This window comes from Anomaloglossus baeobatrachus, chromosome 11, assembly GCF_048569485.1.
Source record: "Anomaloglossus baeobatrachus isolate aAnoBae1 chromosome 11, aAnoBae1.hap1, whole genome shotgun sequence".
NCBI lineage: Eukaryota > Metazoa > Chordata > Amphibia > Anura > Aromobatidae > Anomaloglossus > Anomaloglossus baeobatrachus.
In genome coordinates, this window is record NC_134363.1 from 131,018,966 (window position 1) to 131,046,595 (window position 27,630).

The 27,630-nt window shown below is 46.2% G+C and overlaps 1 protein-coding gene across 3 annotated transcripts in view; it reads left to right on the forward strand.

Moving 5' to 3' along the window:
- Window positions 1-27,630, forward strand: part of KLHL21 (kelch like family member 21) — a 57,120-nt gene that overhangs the window by 13,243 nt on the left and 16,247 nt on the right. The window contains exons 1-2 of one of the 3 annotated variants that reach the window (XM_075328666.1): window positions 12,848-12,992; window positions 16,268-17,326. In XM_075328666.1, coding sequence (XP_075184781.1) covers window positions 16,288-17,326 — 1,039 coding nt within the window. In that variant the 5' untranslated portion in view covers window positions 12,848-12,992; window positions 16,268-16,287. Of the gene's footprint in view, window positions 1-12,847; window positions 12,993-16,242; window positions 17,327-27,630 lie in introns of those variants that run through there. The other 2 variants (XM_075328667.1, XM_075328668.1) reach the window with 2 other exon arrangements.

The following is a 27,630-nucleotide window of genomic DNA, read 5'->3' on the forward strand; positions in this document are numbered from 1 at the left end:
AGCAGGTAGATGCTCGGTTAGGCATGATTCGAGCTCCTGACTATAATGGAAGTCAATGGGCAACTCAAGCATTTTTCCGGGAAATCTTCCACAAAAATGCTTGAGTTCCCCATTGACTTCCATTATATTCAGGTTCTCGAGTGATGGCTAACCGAGCATCCAACTGCTCTTAATAAATAACGAGGACCGGAGCATGGAAGTGCAAATTTGGTTTCATAAGGACCTGAGTTTGACATTACGATAGGTGATAACATATTCCTACTGGAATACCTCTTATATAAATATTGGCAGCCGTCTAATTTGATGGGTGCATCTCAATTTGTCCTAGATGTTGTGGAGAAGGGACTATACCTAATTATTTTGTTCTTTCTGCCTTCAAAGGTGTCTGTTCTCAAGCCTTTTCGAGAACACGGTCAGAAATAATTGCCGTTGGCCAATTGAGACTATGGCGGGCTTTGCACACTACGACATTGCAGGTGCGATGTCGGTGGGGTCAAATTGAAAATGACGTACTTCCGGCATCGCATGCGACATCGTAGTGTGTAAAGAATCGATGATACGATTAACGAGCGCAAAAGCGTCGTAATCGTATCATTGGTGCAGCGTCGGCGTAATCCATAATTACGCTGACGCGACGGTCCGATGTTGTTCCTCGCTCCTGCGGCAGCACACATCGCTGTGTATGAAGCCGCAGGAGCGAGGAACATCTCCTACCGGCGTCACTGCGGCTTCCGTAGGATATGCGGAAGGAAGGAGGTGGGCGGGATGTTTACATCCCGCTCATCTCCGCCCCTCCGCTCCTATTGGCCGCCTGCCGTGTGACGTCGCAGTGACACCGTACGACCCGCCCCCTTAATAAGGAGGCGGGTCGCCGGCCAGAGCGACGGTCGCAGGACAGGTGAGTCCATGTGAAGCTGCCGTAGCGATAATGTTCGCTACGGCAGTTATCACAAGGATATCGCAGCTGCGACGGGGGCAGGGACTATCGCGCTCGGCATCGCAGCATCGGCCTGCGATGTCGCAGCGTGCAAAGTACCCCTATGGCTACCATTTGAGTAGATGGAACTTCCTGAGAATGCCTTTGCCCTCTGTGCACATAGCGTCATGAAATATAAAAATGGCCACGAGCCACAACCTGCAGCTTTTACTAAAAAGGAAGCTGTAAGAAGAGAAGTAGTTATACTTGGCATAAGTGTGTGGTGTTAATGGGTTGTTCCCAAAATATAAAGTTATTCCCTATACTAAGGCTAAGGGATAACTTATTGATTGCTGAGGGTCTGATCGCCATACCCCCCCCCTCCTCAACTATTCTGTTAATACGGCTCTCAAACCCAAAAGCCAAGACCTGAATGAAGCAGTGGAGCACATGCTCGACCTCCGCTCCATTTATTGTCTATGGGTCTGCTGGAAATAGCAGTACTTCACTAGGTTTTCTTTGGCAGTTCCATAAACTATGAATGTCAAGCATGCCCTCCTCGGCTCCATTCAAAACTGGGCTTTGCAGAGCCCCTTTATTAGGATTACTTACTGGAGGTCCCTACAGTCAGACCACTGGCAATTACTAAGTTAAACCTTATCCAGTGCATACGGGACAACTTCATTTTTCAGAAATAATTCCTTAAAGGAACCAACCAGCAGGATTTTCATATATGAAGTAATGCCAGTGCTATACTGGTGCTAGGATGCTGAATATAAGCATAGCTTTTGTTCTGAGATTGGATGTTTTATTTCAGAAATATGTGCAAGTAAAGTTCCAGCAATGCACTGCTATTTGATTGACAGGTACAACAGGAAGAGGATATGTGGGTCGAGGTCGTGCTATCTATTCCCACCCTTGACTGCCTGTCTGGCCTTCCTCCCTCTGCCATTGTCATAGACATTAATTTCAGCGCAGGCAGGCAGCCAGGGGTAGGAATAGACAGCAAGACCCAACCCACATATTCCCTTCCTGTTGCACCTGTCAATCAAATAGCAGAACATTGCTGGAACTTTACTTGCACATATTTGTGACATAAAACATCCAATCTCAGAACAAAACGTATGGTTACATTCAGCATCCTAGAGGCAGTATAGCACTGATTTTACTTTATACATGAAAATCCTGATGGTTGCTTCCCTTTAAATATATATATAATGTTATGTCAATAGTTATTCTTTAATTTTTGGGTGCAGAAGCCTTTAGCTTGTGTGACTCCACTCCATCACTATTGATAAATGTGACTTGAAGGGATTGTTTTTCGGGGTTAGAGGAGTTTATATTTGTACCTAAATAACTGTAATCTATTCTCCCAGATAATGCATTTTCTTGTAAAGGATATTTCTGAGTGTAAATCAGACTGGTTCTTTTTGCTCAGTATTAATATCTGACACATTTACATCCCCTTTCTGTATAATCTCCATTTGTTAGGATATCGTATAATGTACCTGCCACCTTTTTTATGAGGCCGTAATAAAAACTGCTTTGGTTCCCGTAATAACTCCTGAGCTTTTGTGACAGGAAGCGCCCGCTCTCCGATTTCACAGAGTGAAAACGCTTTTTAATGACTCTTTATTACACGTGACTTTTATGAAAGGTGGATCAGAAATTTGAGCGTGGAGATAATAGTCCAGATAATTTGCCCTGAATCTTCACAGCAGGAAGCTGAAGGGATGTGTGCAGTACAAATTGTGCTATTACACTGGGAGGAATAAGGCAAAGGAGCCGATTCTATTACCATGCTATTATAGGCGGATATAGTGCAATTTGTTGCTAGTGCTACAATGATCGGTTGGTAAGAAACAGCATGGTAGGATATACAACTGTGCTCAAATACATTTATTTATACACCAACAGATTAGAGGATGGGTGTGAGAGTCTTATGATGTGAGGTAGAGGAATCCTCAGAATTGGTGCAGCACAAGAGGAAACATTTAACTTTAAAGAAAAGGTGAATGAGTCTTGGGAGTCTTTTTTTTTTTTTTTACTGTAAGCAGATGTCTAAACTAACATATATATATATATATATATATATGTATTATATATATATATATATATATATATATATATATATATATATATATATATTTATTTATACTTCTACTGTGTTCTGCACCCCCAGCAGTAGGGAAAAGCATGTAGATAGGGCTGTAAGGAATATCGTATATAGTTTTTACATGAAGTATTGGGAGGCCTGGTATAGAATTATGTATCCTATTTACCATCTATGCAAAGATTTAGTGCTATCAGACCCTGGCAAGGCTTAAAGGGATTGTCCAGTTTTAATCATATACCTTATTCGGGACCTCTGAGATAATATAGGGGAGATTTTTTTTTGTTTAAGATCATCATCTCTTGGCCATAGAGGAGAATATCCTGTCCTATATTACATAAACCTATTAGATTTTTTTAAAGGGGAAGTGTAAAGCAGAGCACCTCAGTACAAAATAATGTTCATGTACGTGAAAGCTGGGGTGACAGTGGGTGGAGGGGGCTCAGGAGCAGCACTCCTTAGGCTATGTGTCCACGTTGCTTTTTACCTGCTTTTTACCTGCTTTTTTGCTGCTTTTTCAACTGCAGCGTTTAATGGCAAAATAGATGTGTTCTGCTTTTCAAGCAAAGTCTATGGGAATTTGGGTTTCTTGTGCCCACTATGCAGTTCAAAATGCTGCCTTTTTCTGGCAGAAATTTGGACAAAAACTCAGCTTTGCAGTGCAAAACCCAAATGGCAAAAACAATTGACATGCAATTGTTTTTGCCATTTGCGTTTTGAACTGCAAAGCAGAGTTTTTGACCAAGTTTCTGCCAGAAAAAGGCTGCAGTTTGAACTGCATAGTGGGCACAAGAAACCCAAATTCCCATAGACTTTGCTTGAAAAGCAGAACACATCTATTTTGCCATTAAACGCTGCAGTTGAAAAAGCAGCAAAAAAGCAGGTAAAAAGCAGGTAAAAAGCAACGTGGACACATAGCCTTATATACACAGTAGATGCTGGCTATTGCATAGCCATCATCTTGCTGCTGTCAAAAATATAGGCCCTGTGTGCACGTTGCGGATTTACCACGGATTTTGCCACGGATTTGCTGCAGAAAATGTGTCTAACATTGCTGCAATCATTCCCCAGCAAATCCTATGGGTTTTAAAAAATGCTGTGTGCACACTGCGTTTTTTTATAACCGCGGATTTACCCGCGGATTTTCCGCTGCGGAATTAATGAGCATGTCACTTCTTTTCTGCAGGTACCTGCGGTTTTTGCCATAGATAATGGTAAAAATTTGCAGGGACCAACCTGTGGAAAATCCACGGTAAATGTGCGGATTTCGCTCCGTTTTTGGTTTGTTTTTTTTACCGCGGGTGCGGGATTCTTTAGGAGGGTCCGGATTTTCCTTAAGAAAAAGGCACTTTCTAGTGCGCACATAGCCTTAGGGGTACTTTGCACACTACGACATCGCAAGCCGATGCTTGCGATGCCGAGCGCGATAGTCCTCGCCCCCGTCGCAGCAGTGATATCTTGTGATCGCTGCCGTAGCGAACATTATCACTACGACAGCTTCACATGCACTCACCTGCCCTGCGACGTCGCTCTGGCCAGGGACCCGCCTCCTTCCTAAGGGGGTGGGTCATGCGGCGTCACAGCAACGTCACACGGCAGGTGGCCAATAGAAGTGGAGGGATGGAGATGAGCGGGACGTAAACATCCCGCCCACCTCCTTCCTTCCGCATAGCTGGCGTGAGCCGCGGTGACGCAGGTAAGGAGATGTTCCTCGCTCCTGCGGCTTCTCACACAGTGATGTGTGCTGCTGCAGGGGAACGAGGAACAACATCGTACCGTCGCTGCCGTGCAATTATGAAAATGTCGGACACTACACCGATGATACGATTACGACACTTTTGCGCTCGTTAATCGTATCAAAAACGCTTTACACACTACGATATCGACTGCGAAGCCGGATGTGCATCACTTTCGATTTGACCCCACCAACATCGCAGCTGCGATGTCGTAGTGTGCAAAGTGCCCCTTAGATGCCACAATCAATCTCTGACAGCGGCATTTAAACAGAGCTACTGCCAGTGTGCACATACACCGACTCCCGTTGTTCCCTTCCCCCACCATGGCAGTTGGGACCTGCTGAAAGTTTTTTGCTACCTAATTACCTGTTGTGCCAGATGCTGGAGAAGGACCATCTCAAATAAACTACCCTAAAAAGTAGTTTCTGAGTGAAAAACATGTTTTTTCTCAGGCTACTGACAGATCACATTGCGACATTGCATCTATTTATTTCCTATGGTGTGTCATTGCAGCCCATGACAATTGAAAATATTTTTTATTTTCTCAAGTTGCATACGACTGCAACCTATTTGCGATTTTTAGCATTTTTATACAGTAAAATAACATAATGCACAAATGTTTTTGGCCTCACGACTTGGCTGACAGTTGCTCTTGTGTGACCCGTCACCTGCCTTACCTCCATAATTCTTCTCAAATTACAGCTGATTGCTAGTAGACACTTTGTGATTAACTTTTGTGAGTTGAGCATTGTCCAACATACAGTTAGGTCCAGAAATATTTGGACAGTGACACAAGTTTTGTTATTTTAGCTGTTTACAAAAACATGTTCAGAAATACAATTATATATATAATATGGGCTGAAAGTGCACACTCCCAGCTGCAATATGAGAGTTTTCACATCCAAATCGGAGAAAGGGTTTAGGAATCATAGCTCTGTAATGCATAGCCTCCTCTTTTTCAAGGGACCAAAAGTAATTGGACAAGGGACTCTAAGGGCTGCAATTAACTCTGAAGGCGTCTCCCTCGTTAACCTGTAATCAATGAAGTAGTTAAAAGGTCTGGGGTTGATTACAGGTGTGTGGTTTTGCATTTGGAAGCTGTTGCTGTGACCAGACAACATGCGGTCTAAAGAACTCTCAATTGAGGTGAAGCAGAACATCCTGAGGCTGAAAAAAAAGAAAAAATCCATCAGAGAGATAGCAGACATGCTTGGAGTAGCAAAATCAACAGTCGGGTACATTCTGAGAAAAAAGGAATTGACTGGTGAGCTTGGGAACTCAAAAAGGCCTGGGCGTCCACGGATGACAACAGTGGTGGATGATCGCCGCATACTTTCTTTGGTGAAGAAGAACCCGTTCACAACATCAACTGAAGTCCAGAACACTCTCAGTGAAGTAGGTGTATCTGTCTCTAAGTCAACAGTAAAGAGAAGACTCCATGAAAGTAAATACAAAGGGTTCACATCTAGATGCAAACCATTCATCAATTCCAAAAATAGACAGGCCAGAGTTAAATTTGCTGAAAAACACCTCATGAAGCCAGCTCAGTTCTGGAAAAGTATTCTATGGACAGATGAGACAAAGATCAACCTGCACCAGAATGATGGGAAGAAAAAAGTTTGGAGAAGAAAGGGAACAGCACATGATCCAAGGCACACCACATCCTCTGTAAAACATGGTGGAGGCAACGTGATGGCATGGGCATGCATGGCTTTCAATGGCACTGGGTCACTTGTGTTTATTGATGACATAACAGCAGACAAGAGTAGCCGGATGAATTCTGAAGTGTACCGGGATATACTTTCAGCCCAGATTCAGCCAAATGCCGCAAAGTTGATCGGACGGCGCTTCATAGTACAGATGGACAATGACCCCAAGCATACAGCCAAAGCTACCCAGGAGTTCATGAGTGCTAAAAAGTGGAACATTCTGCAATGGCCAAGTCAATCACCAGATCTTAACCCAATTGAGCATGCATTTCACTTGCTCAAATCCAGACTTAAGACGGAAAGACCCACAAACAAGCAAGACCTGAAGACTGCGGCTGTAAAGGCCTGGCAAAGCATTAAGAAGGAGGAAACCCAGCGTTTGGTGATGTCCATGGGTTCCAGACTTAAGGCAGTGATTGCCTCCAAAGGATTCGCAACAAAATATTGAAAATAAAAATATTTTGTTTGGGTTTGGTTTATTTGTCCAATTACTTTTGACCTCCTAAAATGTGGAGTGTTTGTAAAGAAATGTGTACAATTCCTACAATTTCTATCAGATATTTTTGTTCAAACCTTCAAATTAAAATGTTACAATCTGCACTTGAAGACTGTTGTAGAGGTTTCATTTCAAATCCAATGTGGTGGCATGCAGAGCCCAACTCGCGAAAATTGTGTCACTGTCCAAAGATTTCTGGACCTAACTGTAGATATTCCTTTAATTACCATTTTTAAAGTAAATATCAGTTATTTTTTAAATGGATATATATTTTTCTTTTGTTTTGCCTTTTTAGCTCTAAATGTTCCTACGGGCTAGCCACCGTTTTTATGTGCTAACTAATGATGAGCGAGTTTCGAAATACTCGGATTCACGATACTCGTAACGAGTACTGTCTAAAGGGTGCTTTACACGCTGCGACATCGCTAGCGATGTTGCGAGCGATAGCACCCGCCCCCGTCGTTCGTGCGACATTTGGTGATCGCCGCCGCAGCGAACAATATCGCTACAGCAGCGGTACACACACATACCTGGTTAGCGACATCGCTGTGACCGCCGAACAATCCCTCATTCAAGGGGGGTGCGATCGGCGTCACTGCGGCGTCACTAAGTGTCCACCCAATAGAAGAGGAGGGGCGTAGATGAGCGGTTGGAACATGCCGCCCACCTCCTTCCTTCCTCATTGCCGGTGGACGCAGGTAAGGAGATGTTCGTCGTTCCTGCAGTGTCACACACAGCGATGTGTGGTGCTGCAGGAACAAGGAACAACCAGCGGCATGCACCACCAACGATATTATGAAAAGGAGCGACGTGTCAACGATTTTTGACGTTTTTGCGATCATTGATCGTCGCCCCTTGGTGTCACACGCTGCGATGTCGCTAACTGCGCCGGATGTGCGTCACTAATGAAGTTACCCCAAGATATATCGTTAGCGATGTCACAGCGTGTAAAGCACCCTTTATACTCGCATAAGCAAGGCAAGTCAATGGGGAATACTTGCAATGTAACGAATAACCCGAATGCTGCGCTATTCGTGCGAGTAGCAAATAGTATGGAATTCGGGTTACTCGTTACCTTGCGAGTTTTCCTCGTTGACTTGCATTACACACTATTCGGAATGCATACGCAAGAATTAGACAGTACTCGCTACGAGTATCGTGAATCCGAGTATTTCGAAACTCTCTCATCATTAGTGCCAACCTTAGATACCCCTATTCCAGCGTCCGCTGTTTCCAAAAAAAACTTCTTGGTGTCCCCTGCATTTTGAAAAGAAATGTCCCTCACTATGCCGCCAAACGTGGTGCACTTGGAGGGGACAAAAGGCTTTACAATCTGATTGTCGCCCCCTCTTTCCCCCACCTTCACGCTGAGTAACTACTCGTTCTTCCGGCTGTAATTTACTTAGTATCCCTGTAAATGTTTTGTGTGTTCCTGTGCTGGTGAATAGACCACAATATTTGTGCAGTTGAAATTAGCGCTTGCCACTATCTGAATGGGTCTCCTTGTTCAGACATCTCAGCTGCCAGGAACCCCCAAAATATCCTGACCTCTGACAACACTAAGAAAAAGACTCAAGTGTCCCTGTGGTCCTGATATATATAACTTTACTGTGCGCAGTGCTAGACACAAGTAGCACGACCGACCATAAACCCAGATTTATTGTGCTGATGTATGGAAAGCGCTGCGGAATTAATGGCGCTATATAAGTGAATAAATATTATTGGATATTCTGTATGCAATACCTTTTACATAGACTAGGGGGCAGCATTGTCAATGGTAATTCTCATCATTGCTGGACATTCCAGAACCACCAGTTACTCAATGGACCTGCATGTCCTCTGACTACAGGCCACATAGCCGCCCGCCGCTGTCACCCAGTGTGACAAACCAGGGCTGTCATATGACAGGTCACAGGTGAAGAACGCCTTCAACTGGAAATCTAATCTGTTTCATAAGAGGGATTCCAGGCTGCGATCCCAACGCGTCCGGTCGCTGCTCCTTTATATAGTATGGTGACGCTGCTTACCAATCTGTAGTTTTCATCAGTTTGATGATTCATGTCACCCGTCTTGTAGGCAAGCACCCCTTAGTCAAATTTCATCCATGCCCCCAACGCTGTGCTGCTGCTTTGTGGTGCACCCCATTAGGGCACTGCATGGCACCCCTGGGGTAAATGAGCCACAGATACAGAGGGCTCTATGGAATATGTATTTAATAAAGAAACCCTAAAATAACATCACGTTTTCTGGTTATATGGTTTTTGGAAAAGCTGCAAGACAGTTAAAGGGAATCTGTCACTAGGTTTTGCCACCAAATCTGAGTGCAGCATAATGTAGATACTGAGACCCTGATTCCAGCGATGTGTCACTTACTGAGCTGCTTAGTCTAGTTTTGATAAAATCAGTTTAATCAGTAGTAGATTATCATTACAGGACTACTTGGCATGCTGCCAGGTAGTCCAGCATATTCATGAGCTCTGTATAACTGCTAGATCTGCAGCAGAGATTTTATCAAAATGATGGCAATCAGCTCAGTAAGTGACACATCTCTGGAATCAGGATCTCTGTCCCTACTTTATGCTGCGCTCAGATTGGGTAGCAAACACTTGGTGATAGATTCCGTTTAATGCAACATCATTGAATCCTCCGCAGAAGTTATCACCCACCTTTCTCAGATCCCTGTCTAGTCTAGTATATAGAGACGTCCTTAGCATCCATAGATGGATCCATGGTCAGTGAATTGGCAGCCATAATTATCACCCAGCTTTCCCCAAAACAGATAGAACTAAGACCCTTTTATACGGGTCTATTATTAAAGGGAATCTGTCACCAGGTTTTTGCTGTGTAATCCGAGAGTAGCCTGATGTAGGGGCTGAGACACCGATTCCAGCCATGTGTCACTTACTTGTATGAGTGTTGCTGTTTGAATAAAATCAGTGTTTTCTCATCTGGAGATGATCACTACAGGGACTAGGTGCCTCGTGCCTTCTTGTCCTGCTGTTCTTTGTAATCAGGCACCCACCACTGATTAGCAGCTTTCTGTCAATATACAGTGTACACAGAAAACTGCCAATTAGTGGTGTTCTAAACAGCTCAGCAGTCTGAGCTCTGCAGCAGAGAAAACAGTGATTGGCTCAGAATTACAGCAAGCAGCCCAGTAAGTGAGACATCGCTGGAATCAAGAACTCTGCCCCTACATCTCAAAATAAATGGCAAAATTCTGTTGATAAATTTACTTTAACAAAAATTTGTAAGTGGTTGTAATAACTTACAAGCACTAAAGTGTGGATAAATAAAAGGTTTATACAGTATTACCTGGAATATCTCACTAAACCTCCTATTAGGACATGGGGAAGTAGGAAGCGCCCTGTTTTATGTGATAGCCCACCCTCTCCCGCAGCCATCTTTACGGTTTTCAAAAACCACAATATATTCATACTGAACAGTGTTCAGTTTTTGGGTGACTATGACCACACTGGCACGGAGTTTACCAGGCAGCGCACCATGTATTCAATGTACAGGCAGTACAAGCCCTGGTCGGGGATTTAGGTCATTAATGGGACTAGTCCTGCCGCCGCCATATCTGTGTGTCCAAGTGTAAAGGCCCTGTCACACAGGGATAAATCTGTGGCAGATCTGTGGTTGCAGTGAAATTGTGGACAATCAGTGCTAGGTTTGTGGCTGTGTACAAATGGAACAATATGTCCATGATTTCACTGCAACCACAGATCTGCCAAAGATTTATCCCTGTGTGTGACGGGGCCTTAAAGATTCAAGAGAGATCCAGCAGTCCCAAACTATAAAATGTAAGCTTTATCTCACACTAGCTGTAGTACCCAGCGTTGCCCGTGATAGTAACTGCCTTCTGTCTCTCTCCCAGTTTCTGTCTGTGTGTCGCTGTCTGTCGTCTCTCTGTCTGTCTCTTTCCTTGCCTGTCTGTGTCAGTCTCTGTCTGACTATTTCTATCTCTGTCTGTATTTGTATCAGTCTATCTGTCTCCATCTCTGTGTCTGTCTGTCTCTCTATCTCTGTGTCTGTCTCTGTGTGTTTCTGGCTGTCTCTTTCCCCGGCTGTCTCTTTCCCCATCTGTCTCTTGGTCTGTCTCTTTCCAGGTTTGTCTCTTTCCCCATCTGTCTCTTTCAAGGTCTGTCTCTTTCAAGGTCTGTCTCTTTCCAGGTCTGTCTCTTTCCAGGTCTGTCTCTTTCCAGGTCTGTCTCTTTCCAGGTCTGTCTCTTGGTCTGTCTCTTTCCAGGTCTGTCTCTTTCCAGGGCTGTCTCTTTTCCCATCTGTCTCTTTCCAGGTCTGTCTCTTTTCCCATCTGTCTCTTTCCAGGTCTGTCTCTTTCCAGGTCTGTCTCTTTCCAGGTCTGTCTCTTTCCAGGTCTGTCTCTTTCCCCATCTGTCTCTTGGTCTGTCTCTTTCCAGGTCTGTCTCTTTCCAGGGCTGTCTCTTTTCCCATCTGTCTCTTTCCAGGTCTGTCTCTTTTCCCATCTGTCTCTTTCCAGGTCTGTCTCTTTCCAGGTCTGTCTCTTTCCAGGTCTGTCTCTTTCCAGGTCTGTCTCTTTCCAGGTCTGTCTCTTTGCCCGGCTGTCTCTTTGCCCGGCTGTCTCTTTGCCCGGCTGTCTCTTTGCCCGGCTGTCTCTTTGCCGGGCTGTCTGTCTGTCTCTCTATCCATCTCTCCACTGACATCTTATTACCTCACGCATAAGCTTCTTATACTAACAGTTTATTTTGTTCCTATAGCAACCACTGATAGTTGCTATTAATAACCTATAGCTCCCACCTCCATTCAGTTTAATGGTGGCAGGATTTTAGAGACTAACTGTAAAGCACGGGGTTACATTTTTCTGTCAAAACAGTCTACGACGCTCCCTGGGTCACATGAGGCGTCTGTGCAAAATTTCGTGATTGTAAATGCGACGGTGCGGATTCCTTTAGCGGACATACATACACACATACATACACACATACATACATACATACATACACTGAGCTTTATATAATAGATAATTAATAGTTCATGGATCAAACTCTATTTAAAATAAGAGCAGATGACGCGTTTCGGATCAGATCGAATCCTTACACCGTAATTTGTTTCCTAAGGTTACCATTCACATGGGTCCACTGGGTATTGAATGTGTATAATGTCTGTAGGCTAGGGCACTGTATGGCGACATAATGAGGGGCACTTGTATCCTGATGTGTCTGTACGGCCGGGTTATTACATGTTGTCCACCGCTTGTTATACGCTTCCTTTTATTTAGGCGTTCAATACCTTCTGGGGCAGAATCACATAAAAAGCGATATACCGCTTACCCCCTCATTATAAATAGGAATGGACTCTATTTGTGCCAGAACACTGCCCCCTGCAGGTGATAGGTAGGAGATGGCGACTAATACTTTCCCAGCATTCAGTGTGACCAGTCCTGGCGCAGTCTATAGGAGCAGATGGTTATGAGCGCTGTGCGCTCTGGAAATGATGCTGTTAATATTTCCTAATCCCCGCAGACTGAGAGAGCAGATATTCAGGGTGGAGTGCCCATTGCTACAGGCTTTTAACCCTTTCCTTCTCCGATTGCTCACCTATAGGGTAAATTCACATGCACAAGATTTTTCAGACTGAAAATCCTTTCTATCAGAAAAATAAGAGAATTGCAGCAATTTCTGCAAAAATGATTTAAATAAAACCCTGCGGTGCATGAGGGCAGACTGGTTCTGTGCTGTGCTAATGGGTTAACAGCAGGCTTGCTGGCAAAGCTGTGTTGGGTCTGCTTACAGCCTGGGACACGTTTTTTGGCTTTGCTGCGCCCACTGGGCGGACACTTGAATGACAAAGCCACCCTGGTAATGTAATGGGAGCAGCTGCAGTGTGGGGCGGTATAGCAGAGCAGCAGCCACTCAGTGCTCAGAATCCAGGCGAAGGTTGGCACAGCGCACAGCCCTGAGTATAGGATCAGCGCCGCTCCAAAGGTCTGTCTGAGCACAGCTGACACCAGAGCTCGCCCTATATCGATCAGCCACAGGTTAGTACCACCGGCACACCACGGCGGCGAGTCTTACTACTGCTAACAATGCACTTACAATCAGCAATTAAATGGTTAATAGCTGTACATAAACAGACCCACTAGCTGTGTCAGTATCTTGTCAGAATGGATTTTTTTAATATAGATATTTCTATATCAGTCCATAATTATTTTTTTAATTTATAGACTGTGTAGTGGTTATGATACTACAACTCCCAGCATGTCGTGAAGATTCTGATATGATGCGATTTCCATCACTTTAAAGAATCCTAGATTTAAAAAGAATTTTGCGTCTCAAACGTCATATTTTTTTTTTTTTTAGTTTGAGAGGCGTGCGTTTTCCCTATCGCCCCCTCCCAAAAAATGCAAATTAAAAAATATCCCCTTGTGTGTTGAACAGGGGACTATTAAGTGTGTAAAGATATCATCATTTAGTTCATAGACCAGAATTACTTTGATGCTAATTAGTGACATGTTAATGATGAATTACTGCTGCTGCTTTCACCATTTGCTTCTTGCTATATTCTGCTTTTTAGGTCGGGGTCAGACGAGTGTATATACCATCAGATGGTATATACTAATGATACTCGACTCAAACTCTGCTGCCAGTGATCGCTGAGTGTCACTCACCGTGATCCAATTCTCTCGCATGTGAGGACAGTAAAGATGGAGACAGCCGAGCACTGATTGCCCTTACAGTATATTCTGTAGACTTTTAACCAATAGGTCATCCTCTGCGCTTTTTTTTTTTTTTTAATAATGCCTCATTCAGACATCCATTTATATGTGAAAGGCCTTGGACGCTTGCGCATAGCTTCTAATGCGAGAGCATCAGGAACGATATGCTGCTGCGAGCCTCAGTCGAGGGTCATGCAACTATGATGCAATCTTGAGATCGGATCACAGCTGCGGAGGAGAGGGAGGGAGCACTTTCTCCCCAGCCTGCCTCTGCGTACATTGCACTGTGGTCGGATGAAGTGTAAGTGCAGTGCGATGTTTCACATGCTCCCATAGATTTGTGTGAGCCGAGATCACTGTCAAACACCGCATGCTGCGATTCATTTCTCATGCTGCTATGGCATAAGAAATAAATCGCAGATTGACCCTTCCCCATAGTTTTGCACTAGAGTGAGAGCAAATCCAATGTTTTATTGGATTGCACTAGTCTGTGCAAAACGCAAGTGGAGCTGAGCTCAAAAATTAAAAAACTGACCTATTTCCATCAGTGTTTTGGATCTGATTTTCATCAGTTTGGTCACTCTTTTACCATCAGGGTTTCTTGTATTAAAAAAAAAACAGGGGAGGTTTCTGAAGCTGAGGCTGCACTCACATCAGTGGCGTCCTAGTGCTGTCCATTTTTTTTTCTCATACAGAACAGAGATTTGTTGATCCATACATGTATCCGTTTTAAAAACGGGTCAGTATCTCCATTCCTCTTCTGTATCTTATTTTCATCAGATTTTGTGGATCAGACTCGATCATTAAAGGGAATCTGTCACCACGTTTTTGCTCCCCCATCTGAGAGCAGCATAATGTAGGGGCAGAGACCCTGATTCCAGCGATGTGTCACTTACTGAGCTGTTTGCTGTCATTTTGATAAAATCACTGTTTTTTCTCCCGCAGATCTAGCAGTTATACAGAGTTCATGAACATACTGGACTACCTGGCAGCACGCCAAGTAGTCCTGTAATAATAAAATCACTGATCAATGAGCAGTAGATTATCAAAACTACACTAAGAAGCCCAGTAAGTTTCACATCACTGGAATCTCTGTCCCTATGTTATGCTGTTCTCAGATTAGGTGGCAAAAACCTGATGAATTTTGATAAAATCAATGTTTTCTCTGCTGCAGATCTAGCAGTTATACAGAGCTCATGAATATGCTGGACTACCTGCAGCACGCCAAACAGTCCTGTAATGATAATCTACTGCTGTTTAATCAGTGATTTTATCAAAACTACACTAAAGAGCCCAGTAAGTGACACATTGCTGGAATCAGGATCTCTGCCTCTACGTTATGCTGCTCTCAGATTAGGTGGCAAAAAACCTGGTGACAGATTTGCCATTGTATGGGGATCCATATAAAATGGAAGAAACACTGAAGTAAGACTTTGTACTTCACTGTTAAGCCAACGGATGAATAAATGTTCAGACACTTTATAGTTCCTTCAGTTTTTAAAAAATGGATGCAAAAAAAACACCCATCCAATACAGATGACATGGGAAATAATAGAAACTGCATCAGATCTGCAAGGAAAAAATAAGCAGCGAGTGCGAGATATCAGAAATGTCACTTTGCTGGGATAGTAAAATGCGTTTTTGTTTTTTTTTTCACAGCAAAAACACGCAGGGGTAAGAAATGCAGCAAAAACGCAACGTGTGAACATGCACTAAGGTTCCCACCATGAGTATTTGCTCAGTTTAGGCTAGTTTCACACTTGTGTTGTGCGGCTTCCGTCGCATTGCATTGTGTGATGGATGTAATGGATGCGTTTCATATAGTGGCACAACTGATGCGACGGATCCTGCAAAACAACGGAATCCATTGTAGCTTTTTTTCAGCAATTTACTCAACTGAGCATGTGCAGTTGTGTAAAGACGGATCCGTCACAGGAATCTGTCAAATGAAGGATTCCGCCACCATGGGCTTCCATTATAAAAATGATAGACGCCGACTGAATCCAGCACATTGCGTTTTTTTTTTACGCTCTGGGAAGCGCAGAAAAGCAGTACATGCTGCGTTCTTTCCGCCCGGCGGATACAACGCGAGGCCATCCGTCGTCAATACAAGTCAATGGGAAAGAGTGCACATCCGTTAACTAATTGCGCTGTTTCCCAAAGCGGCGGATTGCGACGGCTGCCAAACAACGTAAGTGTGAAAGTACCCTTACACAGCGTATATAAGCACAGTGGGCACGAGGTTTCTATAAATCCCATCCGCTTTGCTGGATCTGTACAGACGCTGCGTTTTTTGGGCACATCAAAAACTCATTGTGGGAATTTAACCAGTCAGTAAGAATGGACACACAATGCAGGCAGAGTGTTGCGTTTTTCACGTTTTTTATATGTATTGGGTTGGAAAATAACAGCAGTGATTGGTTGCCATGGATACTGCTCCATATTCATATTGGGGTCATGTTTTGTGGTGTTTTTCCCTGACAACCAATCAGATTCCGGCTTTCATTCTCTGATGGAAGGGTTGGAGGTGTAAGCTGGCCTGTGATTGGGTGCTCGTTGTGGGGCTGTGTCTCACGCTGTCTCTCTCCTCTCCACAGATGCTCCGGCGCTGCTGACCATGGACAGAGCGCTCCTCTCCTCCCCGTCGCCCCCGGCCGAGTCCTCGCTGCCTTTCTTCGACTCGTCCCACGCCCTGCACCTTCTCCGCGGCATCAGCGAGCTCCGGGCGGAGCAGAAGTTCTTTGACGTGACGCTGAGCGCCGGCGGCCATGACTTCCCGAGTCACCGCACCGTCCTCGCCGCCGCCAGCACCTACTTCCGCGCCATGTTCGCCGGCACGCTGAAGGAGAGCCAGGCGGAGCGGGTGGAGCTGCACCACGTCACCGGCCCCATCCTCGGCCTGCTGCTGGATTTCTGCTACACCGGGCGGGTGACGGTGACCCGGGAGAACGTGGAGCCGCTGCTGCAGGCCGCCGACCTCCTGCAGTTCCCGTCGGTGAAGGACGCGTGCTGCGCCTACCTGGAGCAGCAGCTGGACGTCAGCAACTGCCTGGAGATCCAGGACTTCGCCGAGGCCTACGCCTGCCGCAGCCTGGCCGAGAGCACCAAGCGCTTCATCCTGGCGCACATGGCGCAGCTGGCGCAGGCCCGGGAGCTGGAGCGGCTGCCATGGCAACGGATGCTGGAGTACATCACTGACGACCGGCTGTGCGTGGACAAGGAGGAGACGGCCTACCAGATGGTGCTGCGCTGGGTGCGGGCCGATCTGCCCCACCGGCAGCACCGCTGGACCGAGCTGTTCCAGCACGTCCGCCTGCCCTTCATCCGCCGCTTCTACCTGCTGGCCCATGTGGAGAGCGACCCCCTGGTCTACTACAGCCCCTCATGTCTCCGGCTCATCGGAGAGGCCCGAGCCTTCCAGTCCAGCGAGTACGACCGCCACGACCTGCCCTGTGAGCGGATGAGACCCCGGCCGTCCACCGGGCTGGCGGAGATCCTGGTGGTTGTCGGCGGCTGCGACCAGGACTGTGACGAGCTGGTGACCGTGGACTGTTATAACCCGCACACCGGGCAGTGGAGGTACCTGGCCGAGTTCCCAGATCACCTGGGTGGTGGCTACAGCATCACCGCCCTGGGCAACGACATCTATGTCACCGGTGAGATGTGATTATATTGTGGCCGTATAATTGTCCGAACTGCACCAGTACAAAACACTAGAAACCCCATTCATTCTCCATTATCAACCTGTATAAACATGGAGCAATTAGCCCATGAATGAACACAGCACTTATAGGATGATCAGACAGACCCGGCATAAGCATCATCACCATAAGCAGTACATCACCCAGAATAAACTGGAAACATGCTGCCAATAGCATAATGCTGGATGAGGGCAAAAACATAGCAGTAAAGGGCTTTTCCAGTTTTAGAAAACTCCTGTCCCCTGGCTGCAGTTTATTTAAAAAGTTGCGCTTTACTCACCCTCCCTAGGTCCAGCACCGAGTCCACCGCTGCTTCCAATGTCTGGCTGCAATGTTGTAAAGCTAGATGTCAGTGCTGCAGACAATCACTGAACTCAGCAGTCCAAGACGACAACTCTGGCAGAGCCGCTGAGGTCACTGATTGGCTGCAGTGCTGTCGATGTGACGTCAGGGCTGGAGACACTAACAGATACCAGGAGCAGCCGTGGAGGCTCAGCACTGGACTCAGAAAGGGTGAGGAAGGCACAGTTTGCTAGAAAAAAACCACAAACTATAGAAACTGAAGCTGGGGTATGAGAAAACCCTTTAGAGATTGTTCTGTAATCATTAGTAATGAGCAAGGACTACTATTCTCAGGTGCTCGGTACTTAAAACAAGGATTTTGATGCTCGGACGGGTTTGTATCCTTTTACCAAGTATAATGGAAGTCATAGGGGAACTTGAGCATTTTTCCAGAAGATTTGCAGGAAAAATAATCATTTCCCCATTGACTTCCATTATACTTAAGTCACGCCCATCCAAGTATCCAACTTTTCGTTACGAGTACCAAGCACATGAGCATGGTAGTGCCCGCTCATCACTAGTTACGAGTACTGAGCACCCGAGCATGGTAGTGCTCACTCATCACTAGTTACAAGTACAGAGCACCCGAGCATGGTAGTGCTCACTCATCACTAGTTACGAGTACAGAACACCCAAGCATGGTAGTACCCGCTCATCACTAGTTACGAGTACAGAGCACCCGAGCATGGTAGTGCCCACTCATCACTAGTTACAAGTACTGAGCACCCGAGCATGGTAGTGCTCACTCATCACTAGTTACGAGTACAGAGCACCCGAGCATGGTAGTGCCCGCTCATCACTAGTTACGAGTACAGAGCACCCGAGCATGGTAGTGCTCACTCATCACTAGTTACGAGTACTGAGCACCCGAGCATGGTAGTGCTCACTCATCACTAGTTACAAGTACTGACGACCTGAGCATGGTAGTGCCCGCTCATTACTAGTACTCATCAGTTTTTGTTTGCTCGTGTAAACAGGTCGGAAAGGCTGCTTTCACACTACGTTTTTTTAACATGCGTCAGGAACGTTTTTTTGCTGCAAAAGCGGATCCTGGTTTTACAGCAAAAAACGCATGCTAACGCATCTGTTATTTTGCAGGATCCTGTCACTGGATGTTTAGGGGCGGGCACTGGAGTCATGTGATCGGGAGTGAGGGGAACTAGACTGGGAGCCGGCTTCTGACAGCTGCAGACGCTCGTAACCAAGGTAAACATCGGGCTTGGATACCCGATATTTATCTTGGTTACGAGTGTCTGCAGCTGCTAGGAGCCGGGCTGTCTGCACACGTTACCAACGTCGGGTAACTAAGAGAAGTGGTTACCCGATATTTACCTTGGTTACGAGTGTCCGCAGCTCTCAGGTGGGAGAGAGAGGGAGGAGAGGAAGGGGGAAAGACAGAGAGAGGGTGAGGGAGGGAGGAGAGGGAGACAGATCATGCGAGACTGGTTCTGGGCATGCTCAGTAGAGCAAGCAGGATCCTGTCTATCAGCATGCCAGCGTTCACATGCGTTTGCGTGCAGTATAGTCAGGATCCAGCAATTTGCAGTCTTTGGACGCAGCTCAAAAACGCTACAAGTAGCGTTTTTGAAAGATGTTAAACTGCAAGTCTCTGGATCCTCACTATAACGCACGCAAACGCAGGTGAACGCATGTTAACGCGAGTCCATTGCAAATGCATTGAAATGAAAACACATTTGCACTGGATCCGTTTTTCCGCTAAAAAAACGTTATGGACGGATGTTAAATAAACGTAGTGTGAAACCAGCCTAAGCGACCGTTGACTGACAAGTACATAGCTAATTAGTGCTCACTAACAGGCCAAGCTCAGCCCATCTAGACTAAATATTACAACAGGTAGGAAAAGATGGATTTGTGCACGTTGTCACACAGGGCAACCTCCTGGCACATGCATGAAATGTATCTACACGCTCCACTTTCCCATGATAGGCTGAAAGAGTGGTGTTTTGACCTTCATCAGGCCAGTATATATAGCCAATATATGTTTCAGAATAGTGCAGGCAATTTAATGTACATGTCATGCAGTAAAAGACGCAGACTGTAGCTCAGTGATACTCTGCTGTGTGCTAATAACCTCTGCATTAATCTCGTAGTCTCCAGATCGCTCTGTTTTGCTCCTTGCTCCTTATTGGGGTAGATGGGTTCACGCTCTGCACACATCCTCGGAGAGCTCTTCTGTCTGATCACGCGCTGGTGTATTAATAGCCCAGAAGGTCTAAACTTATTGAATAAACAGCCTGAGCCAGATGTAAATAGATCCATTTTATTTGCCGCTATAGGAACATTTTCAGACTTTGAATCATGATGCAGAGAAACCTGAGCGTGACGAGGTTCTTCTTAAGGACGATGAGTGCTCTATAGCATAGCAAATAATATCGTACCACAAATAATATCTTTGAATCATGCTGATATCACCCCTATGATTTGTAGGGGGGATTATTTGGGTGATATCTGTATGATTCAAAGATATCATTATTTGTGCCCAATTTAAGAAACCTATAGAATTTAAGTGCTTGTCTGGCCGATGACTATTCCTCTGTTCTCACACATGCATGCTCAATTTGGCCTTGCATTCATGTGTTCTTAATAAGGGGAATAAGTCACTGCCAGACAAAGAATCTGGCATGTTGACTTTTTGTTTTCCCTCCTGGGACATCCCATTCACATAGTAAGCCAACTTTTCTCTAAAACATGTCTATATTTACATTGTCATTAAAAAAAAAAAAAAAGTTATAAGACCTGAATACAGCTTTACATTTTAGTATTCTAAGGCTATGTGCCCACGGGATCTCGCACCTGCGGATATATCCGCAGGTACGTCCGCAGGTTTCCCGCAGCTGATCCCCCAGAATCCACAGCTATCCATTGCTGCGGGATTCCAGCGAAATAGCTGCAGAAAACCTGCGGACATTCATGCGACTTAGGCTAGGTCCACATTTCTGTTGTTTATGATCAGTGACTGATGCACTTGCGTTGCATCCGCCGCCCGACTGATCAGTCATGGAACGACTGACCGGGTGGCAGGAATGCAGCATGTAGCGTTTTTTGAGCAGCGGAATCCGTTTGATTTCGCTGCACATGCTCTATCTCGGCGGCCGAACGATCAGCTGATTGCTCTCATAAGCCGGCCACCAGGAAATCATCTGATCGCTCTCAAAAGCCGGCGGCCGGCTATTATGAACGATCAGCTGATCGTTCTCTCTCTCACGTTTTACAACAGAATCCGCTTTATGACAATAAATTCCACTTCTTGTCACCCGTTGTACAACGCATCAGTCGCAAGCGTCCAGCAACACATGTGACTGATGCAAAACAATGGAAATGTGGACCTAGCCTTACCTGCGGAAGTCCCGGACTCTATCTCCATTGTGGAGGGCCGGAATTTCCGCAGGTAAATCCGCAGGAATAATTGACATGCAGTTATGTGCGGCTGCGGGACATCCGCAGCATGGACACAGACACTCCCCATGTCCCAGAAAATCCAGATAAATCCGCAGGTTTTCCACTGCAAAATCCGCAGGTGCGAGCTCCCGTGGGCACATAGCTTAAGGCCCAGTGCCCACGCTGTGTAGTTTTGATGAGTATTTTCAGAAATCTGCAGCAAAATCGGCATTTCCATTGTGAAGCCAGCAAAGTCTATTAGAATTCAGAAGTGCTGTGCCCACGCTGCTTATTTTTCCCTAGCATATTTGGTACGTATTTGGTGCAGATTTGAGCAGAAAAAAAGAAATCTGCACCAAATATGCAAGGGAAAAATACTCAACGTGGGCACAGCACTTCTGAATTCTCATAGACTTTGCTGGCTTCACAATGGACATGCAGATTTTGCTGCAGATTTCTGAAAATCTGCGTCAAAATCCTCAGCGTGCGCACAGGGCCTTAGGGCGTTTTAGAGGGGGTGGGGAAAAAAAGTCACAGGCTAACACATGGAGCTGAGATAGAATAATTCAATATCAGACCTGGCATCTTAAAGGGAACCTGCCACCAGTTTTATGGCATATAAGCTGCGGCCACCACCAGTGGGCTCTTATATACAGCATTCTAACATGCTGTATATAAGAGCGCAGGCCGCTGTGAGAACATAAAAAAACACTTACCTAAATCGGTCGCTGCAGTGCTGTTTGGCCCGGTGGGCGGCGCTGTTCTCCGGGACTGGCGCCTCCTCTCTCGGCCATGTTGCTCCTCTGTCTTCTGAAGCCTGTGTGCATGACGCGTGCACGTCATACACACTCGCCGGCACTGAGGTCCTGCTTAGGGCAGATCAAAGTATCGTAGTGCGCCTGTGCAGGACCTCAGTGCCGGCGAGTGTGTATGACGTGGACGCATCATGCACACAGGCTTCAGAAGACGGAGAAGCAACATGGCTGAGAGAGAAGGCGCTAGTCCCGGAGAACAGCGCCGCCCACCGGGCCAACAAGCACCGCAGCGACCCATTTAGGTGAATATTCTAAAGTGTTTTTTCATGTCTCACAGCGGCCTGGGCTCTTATATACAGCATGTTAGAATGCTGTATATAAGAGCCAACTGGTGGTGGCCGCAGCTTATAGGCCATAAAACTGGTGACAGGTTCCCTTTAAAGCAACACCCCAGCTTTTTTTTCTATTTCACTACTATCACTAAGGCTATGTGCGCACGTTGCGTAAATACATGCAGTTACGCTGCGCTTTGTAGCGCAGCGTAACTGCATGCGTCCTGCGTCCCCTGCACAGTCTATGGAGATTGTGCAGGGGCCGTGCGCACGTGGCGTTTTAGAGCGCAGCGCTTCGGCTACTGCCGAAGCGCTGCGTAAAAAGAAGTGACATGTCACTTCTTCCGTGCGCTTTGCCGGCAGCTCCTGCTCTGTCTATGGGAGGAGCTGCAGGCAGAGCGCATGGAATCGGCTTCACTACGGACATTTCTGCAGCGATTTAAAGCGCACATGTGCTCTTCAGATCGCTGCAGAAATTTCTGCAGTGAACTGTACGCAACGTGCGCACATAGCCTAAGGCATGTTCCCTGTTCTTAGTTAATATACTTACCTCTCTGCTCCAGTTCTACCACCTGTGACGGCAGCTCCTGACTGATTGGAAGTGAGAGTTAGGCCGGTTTCACACATCCGGCTTTTCGCCGGTTTGCCGGATTCGGCGCACACCAGTACAGTGTATATAGTACAATGGCAGCGCCGCAACTTCCGGGTCACATGCTCCAGTCACATGACAACATGTGACCGGCGCTTGTCGCGCTGCCATTGTACTGTATGCACTGTACTGGCGTGCGCCGAATCCGGCAAACCGGCGAAAAGCCGGATGTGTGAAACCAGCCTTACATCACAGGCTCCCAGTGTAACTTTATGAGAGCCTCGTTTTGGCTTTCATATACTTGCATTGAGAAGTGACTTAAGGCCCCGTCACACTAAGCAACATCGCTAGCAACATCGCTGCTAACGAACAACTTTTGTGACGTTGCTAGCGATGTTGCTGTGTGTGACATCCAGCAACAACCTGGCCCCTGCTGTGAGGTCGTTGGTTGTTGCTGAATGTCCTGGGCCATTTTTTAGTTGTTGCTGTCCTGCTGTGAAGCACAGATCGCTGTGTGTGACAGTGAGACAGCAACAACTAAATGTGCAGGCAGCAGGAGCCGGCTTCTGCGGAGGCTGGTAACCAATGTAAACATCGGGTAACCAAGAAGCCCTGTCCTTGGTTACCCGATATTTACCTTTGTTACCAGCCTCCGACGCTCTCAGCTGTCAGTGCCGGCTCCTGCTCTGTGCACATGTAGCTGCAGGACACATCGGGTTAATTAACCCGATGTGTGCTGTAGGAGAGCAGGGAGCCAGCGCTCAGTGTGCGCTGCTCCCTGTTCTCTGCACGTGTAGCTCCGTGCGCTGGTAACCAAGGTAAATATCGGGTTGGTTACCCGATATTTACCTTAGTTACCAAGCACAGCATCTTCCACGCGGCGCTGGGGGCTTGTCACTGGTTGCTGGTGAGCTCACCAGCAACTCGTGTAGCGACGCTCCAGCGATCCCTGCCAGGTCAGGTTGCTGGTGGGATCGCTGGAGCGTCGCAGTGTGACATCTCACCAGCAACCTCCTAGCAACTTACCAGCGATCCCTATCGTTGTTGGGATCGCTGGTAAGTTGCTTAGTGTGACTGGACCTTTACTGTTCATCCAGCAAACACTAGAGCAATCTAATCTTCTAGGTCATGACCAGAACAGCGCAGATAACAACAGACACTTACAAATTCTTTAATGTGGATGTGGGATATTCTGACTCTTCCTCCAATAGACGATGTTAGTGGAGAGAAGGATTGGACACGTTGAATTTCAACACACAATCCTTTTGTTTTCTTGGAAGATAAGCTGCATCTAGAGATGTCTGCTACTTTCAATTGAAAATGTGCATGCTCGGCCAAGCTGAGCATGCATTTGTTTAAGGGGTGTTGGGTTAAGGTCCAGTCACACTAAGCAACTTACCAGCGATCCCAACAACGATAGGGATCGCTGGTAAGTTGCTAGGAGGTTGCTGGTGAGCTGTCACACTGCGACGCTCCAGCGATCCCACCAGCAACCTGACCTGGCAGGGATCGCTGGAGCGTGGCTACACGAGTTGCTGGTGAGCTCACCAGCAACCAGTGACCAGCCCCCAGTCTCCTAGTTACAGCACACATCAGGTTAATTAACCCGATGTGTGCTGCAGCTAAATGTGCACAGAGCAGGGAGCAGCGCACAATGCTTAGCGCTGGCTCCTTGCTCTCCTAGTTACAGCACACATCGGGTTAATTGCCTGATGTGTGCTGCAGCTAAATGTGCACAGAGCAGGGAGCAGCGCACACTGAGCGCTGGCTCCTTGCTCTCCTAGTTACAGCACACATCAGGTTAATTACCTGATGTGTGCTGCAGCTACATGTGCACAGAGCAGGAGCCGGCAGCACAGGCAGTGAGAGCGGAGGAGGCTGGTATCAAAGGTAAATATCGGGTAACCAAGGACAGGGCTTCTTGGTTACCCGATGTTTACATTAGTTACCAGCCTCAGCAGAAGCCGGCTCCTGCTGCCTGCACATTTAGTTGTTGCTGTCTCGCTGTCACACACAGCGATCTGTGCTTCACAGCAGGACAGCAACAACTAAAAAATGGCCCAGGACATTCAGCAACAACCAACGACCTCACAGCAGGGGCCAGGTTGTTGCTGGATGTCACACACAGCAACATCGCTAGCAACATCACAAAAGTTGTTCGTTACCAGCGATGTTGCTAGCGATGTTGCTTAGTGTGACGGGGCCTTTAGACATAAATGGACAGAGTTATAGCCTTATAACCCTATACTTGCAATATCTGTTGTATTCTTTAGAAGCTGTGAATGAAGAATAGGAATGTTAGCAAAAATATCTTAATAGTGATATACAATGTGTGAATTAGGTAGTAAGTGAGAATACTGCACTGTGTGCATGGCTCATATTTGGAGCAGCTCATGATTGGCTTAATGAATCATTTCCATGGAAAGTTTTCCAATACAGTGGGACCTCTGTTTATGCGTAACTTGGTGTGCGAGTATTTCGCTATACGAGCAAAGCTTTCTGTAAATTTGTAACTCAGTTTATGAGCAAGCTTTGCTGTACGAGCAAATACTCACCGCGCACACTTCTGGTTCCGTACTTTCAACGCGCTCTGACCCGCTCTTGCAGCACACACGCGCGCGCACACACACACACACACACACACACACACACACACACACACACACACACACACACACTATGCTCACCTTACCTTCCCTTCCATCGCTGGCCTCCTGGTTCTTGTAGTTTGCCAGTACAGGATGTGTATCGGGTAACCATCGCGACCGATGCTGGAACTTCCGCTGTCATTTGCTTCTCAAAGGCAGCGTGCTGACCAATCGGAGGCAACTGGCTCCTGCCTTTGACGTCAGCACTCTGACAGCGGAGGTTCCTCCCTCGTCGCAATGGTTACCCGATACACATCCTGTACCAGTGAACTACAAGAATCGGGAGGCGATGGAACGCAAGGTAAAGGTGAGCATAATATATGTGTGTTTGTACGTGTGTGGAATGGCACAATAGGGGACCAGGATGGGACATTGAACAAGTTATGGAACGAATTGTCTGAGCTTACATCATTTGCTATGGGAAATCTTGCTTTGCTAGACGAATAACTTGGTATACAAGCGCTCTCCCAGAACGGATTGTTCTCGTAAACCAAGGTTCCACTGTAATGTGTTACCCCCAGCTTGATTAGTGTGGGCCATTGTGTGCCTAATGGCTCGAGTGTCATATGATTAATAAGAGCGCCACCCAGTGGTTATATGTATAAACGGTTTAACATTAGATCAACTGCATCTTTCTTTGTCCGCCATAAACTTTGTGCCAGGGATTTTTGATTTCTCGTCAACCCTCATCTCCCATATAAATAGGCAATTTTTATAGGCCTCTGTAACAAATAACCCAAAGAACTGCTTGTAGCAAACTATCAGAAGTATTGGCTCCCTAGTTCCTTGGATCTGTCCATCTGTGACTACATAGAGCAGATTGATGTTTCACTGTTCTTGCTCGTGGGTCATCAGCACATGTAGATCAACTCAACCCGGTGACATGAACACAAGGCACTGTATAAATTAACTCCTCATTTTCTGGATGCAGGTTATATGGGGAGGGGGGATACTTACCCCAGCCATATAGATGACGCATTGGATTGCATATGCTTGCATATTAGCACATTGATAATTTTTCCTTGCATGCTGACATTTTTGCAATGTAATGTATAGTAGGAGCACACTTTGTGTAGTGAGCCTTGGTGGTGCTCAGAGCTTGGCCTGTGTGTAATTCTGCCTTAAGGACTGTGGTTGTCCCCCCAACCAGAGTCTATTAATAACAATATGACTTGTAGAAAATGACATCACTCCCGGGAGAGTGGGAGCAGCAGGTGCGGGGACACACATACGGCTTTCTCATAATCACCACTTAGATATGGAGGAGTGGAGGGGCTCAGCCGCTGTCACACTCACAATGTGTCCATTCTGCTGCAGAACAAACCTCCTCCGCTTGCCTGATTGCCATACAGCCAACACTTGCCAATATATCCGTTTACTAGGCTTCACTTTTCCATTTGTATTTTGCATTTTTTATCACCTTCATTGTACTGTGCCCTTTCATTATTGAAAGCTCACTTCCATAAGGCTATAATCCCACAGTGTGGACTCTGTAGTATCCGTGCAGTAAATTTCCACTATTTCACCCATGTTAGGAATGAGCTTTGGATAAGAAGCATCAGCCCTGCCCCCATGCTTTGTTCATTAACTGTAGAAGGACCATGCAGTGGGGTGATATAGTAGTTTTTTAGGTATCCCCTTCTTCGCTATTGATGATTCTCTCTGATAACAGCCACAGCTTTCATGACTCTTGTCTCCAGTAGTGTTTATGGTTTAGCTTACTGCTCCTTCCTTGCAGTGATTGTAGGATACATGAGACTGCTGTATATACATCATGTATGTAGGATACATGAGACTGCAATGTATACATCATGTAGAATACATGAAACTGCTATATAGATATACATATCTCACATAGGATACACTGAGACTGCTGTATATACATCACATAGGATCCTGTTATGATCCGGAACCATGGAAGACCACCATAACTCATTGGTAAAAGGTGACAAGAGCATTGGGAACTAATCTTGGCGCCATCCCCTTACTAACCATCAACACTAGAAGTAGCCGAGGGGTGAACTAACATCCTGTGCACCGCGAACCCAGCCGGAGAACTAGCTATCCTAAAGGAAGGAAAGATGAATAATTCTCTGCCTCAGAAAATAGCCAAAGAATAGCAAGCCCCCCACATTCAAAGACCGCGGTGATATAGGAAAACACAATACACAGATAGATGATAGGATTAGCAAAA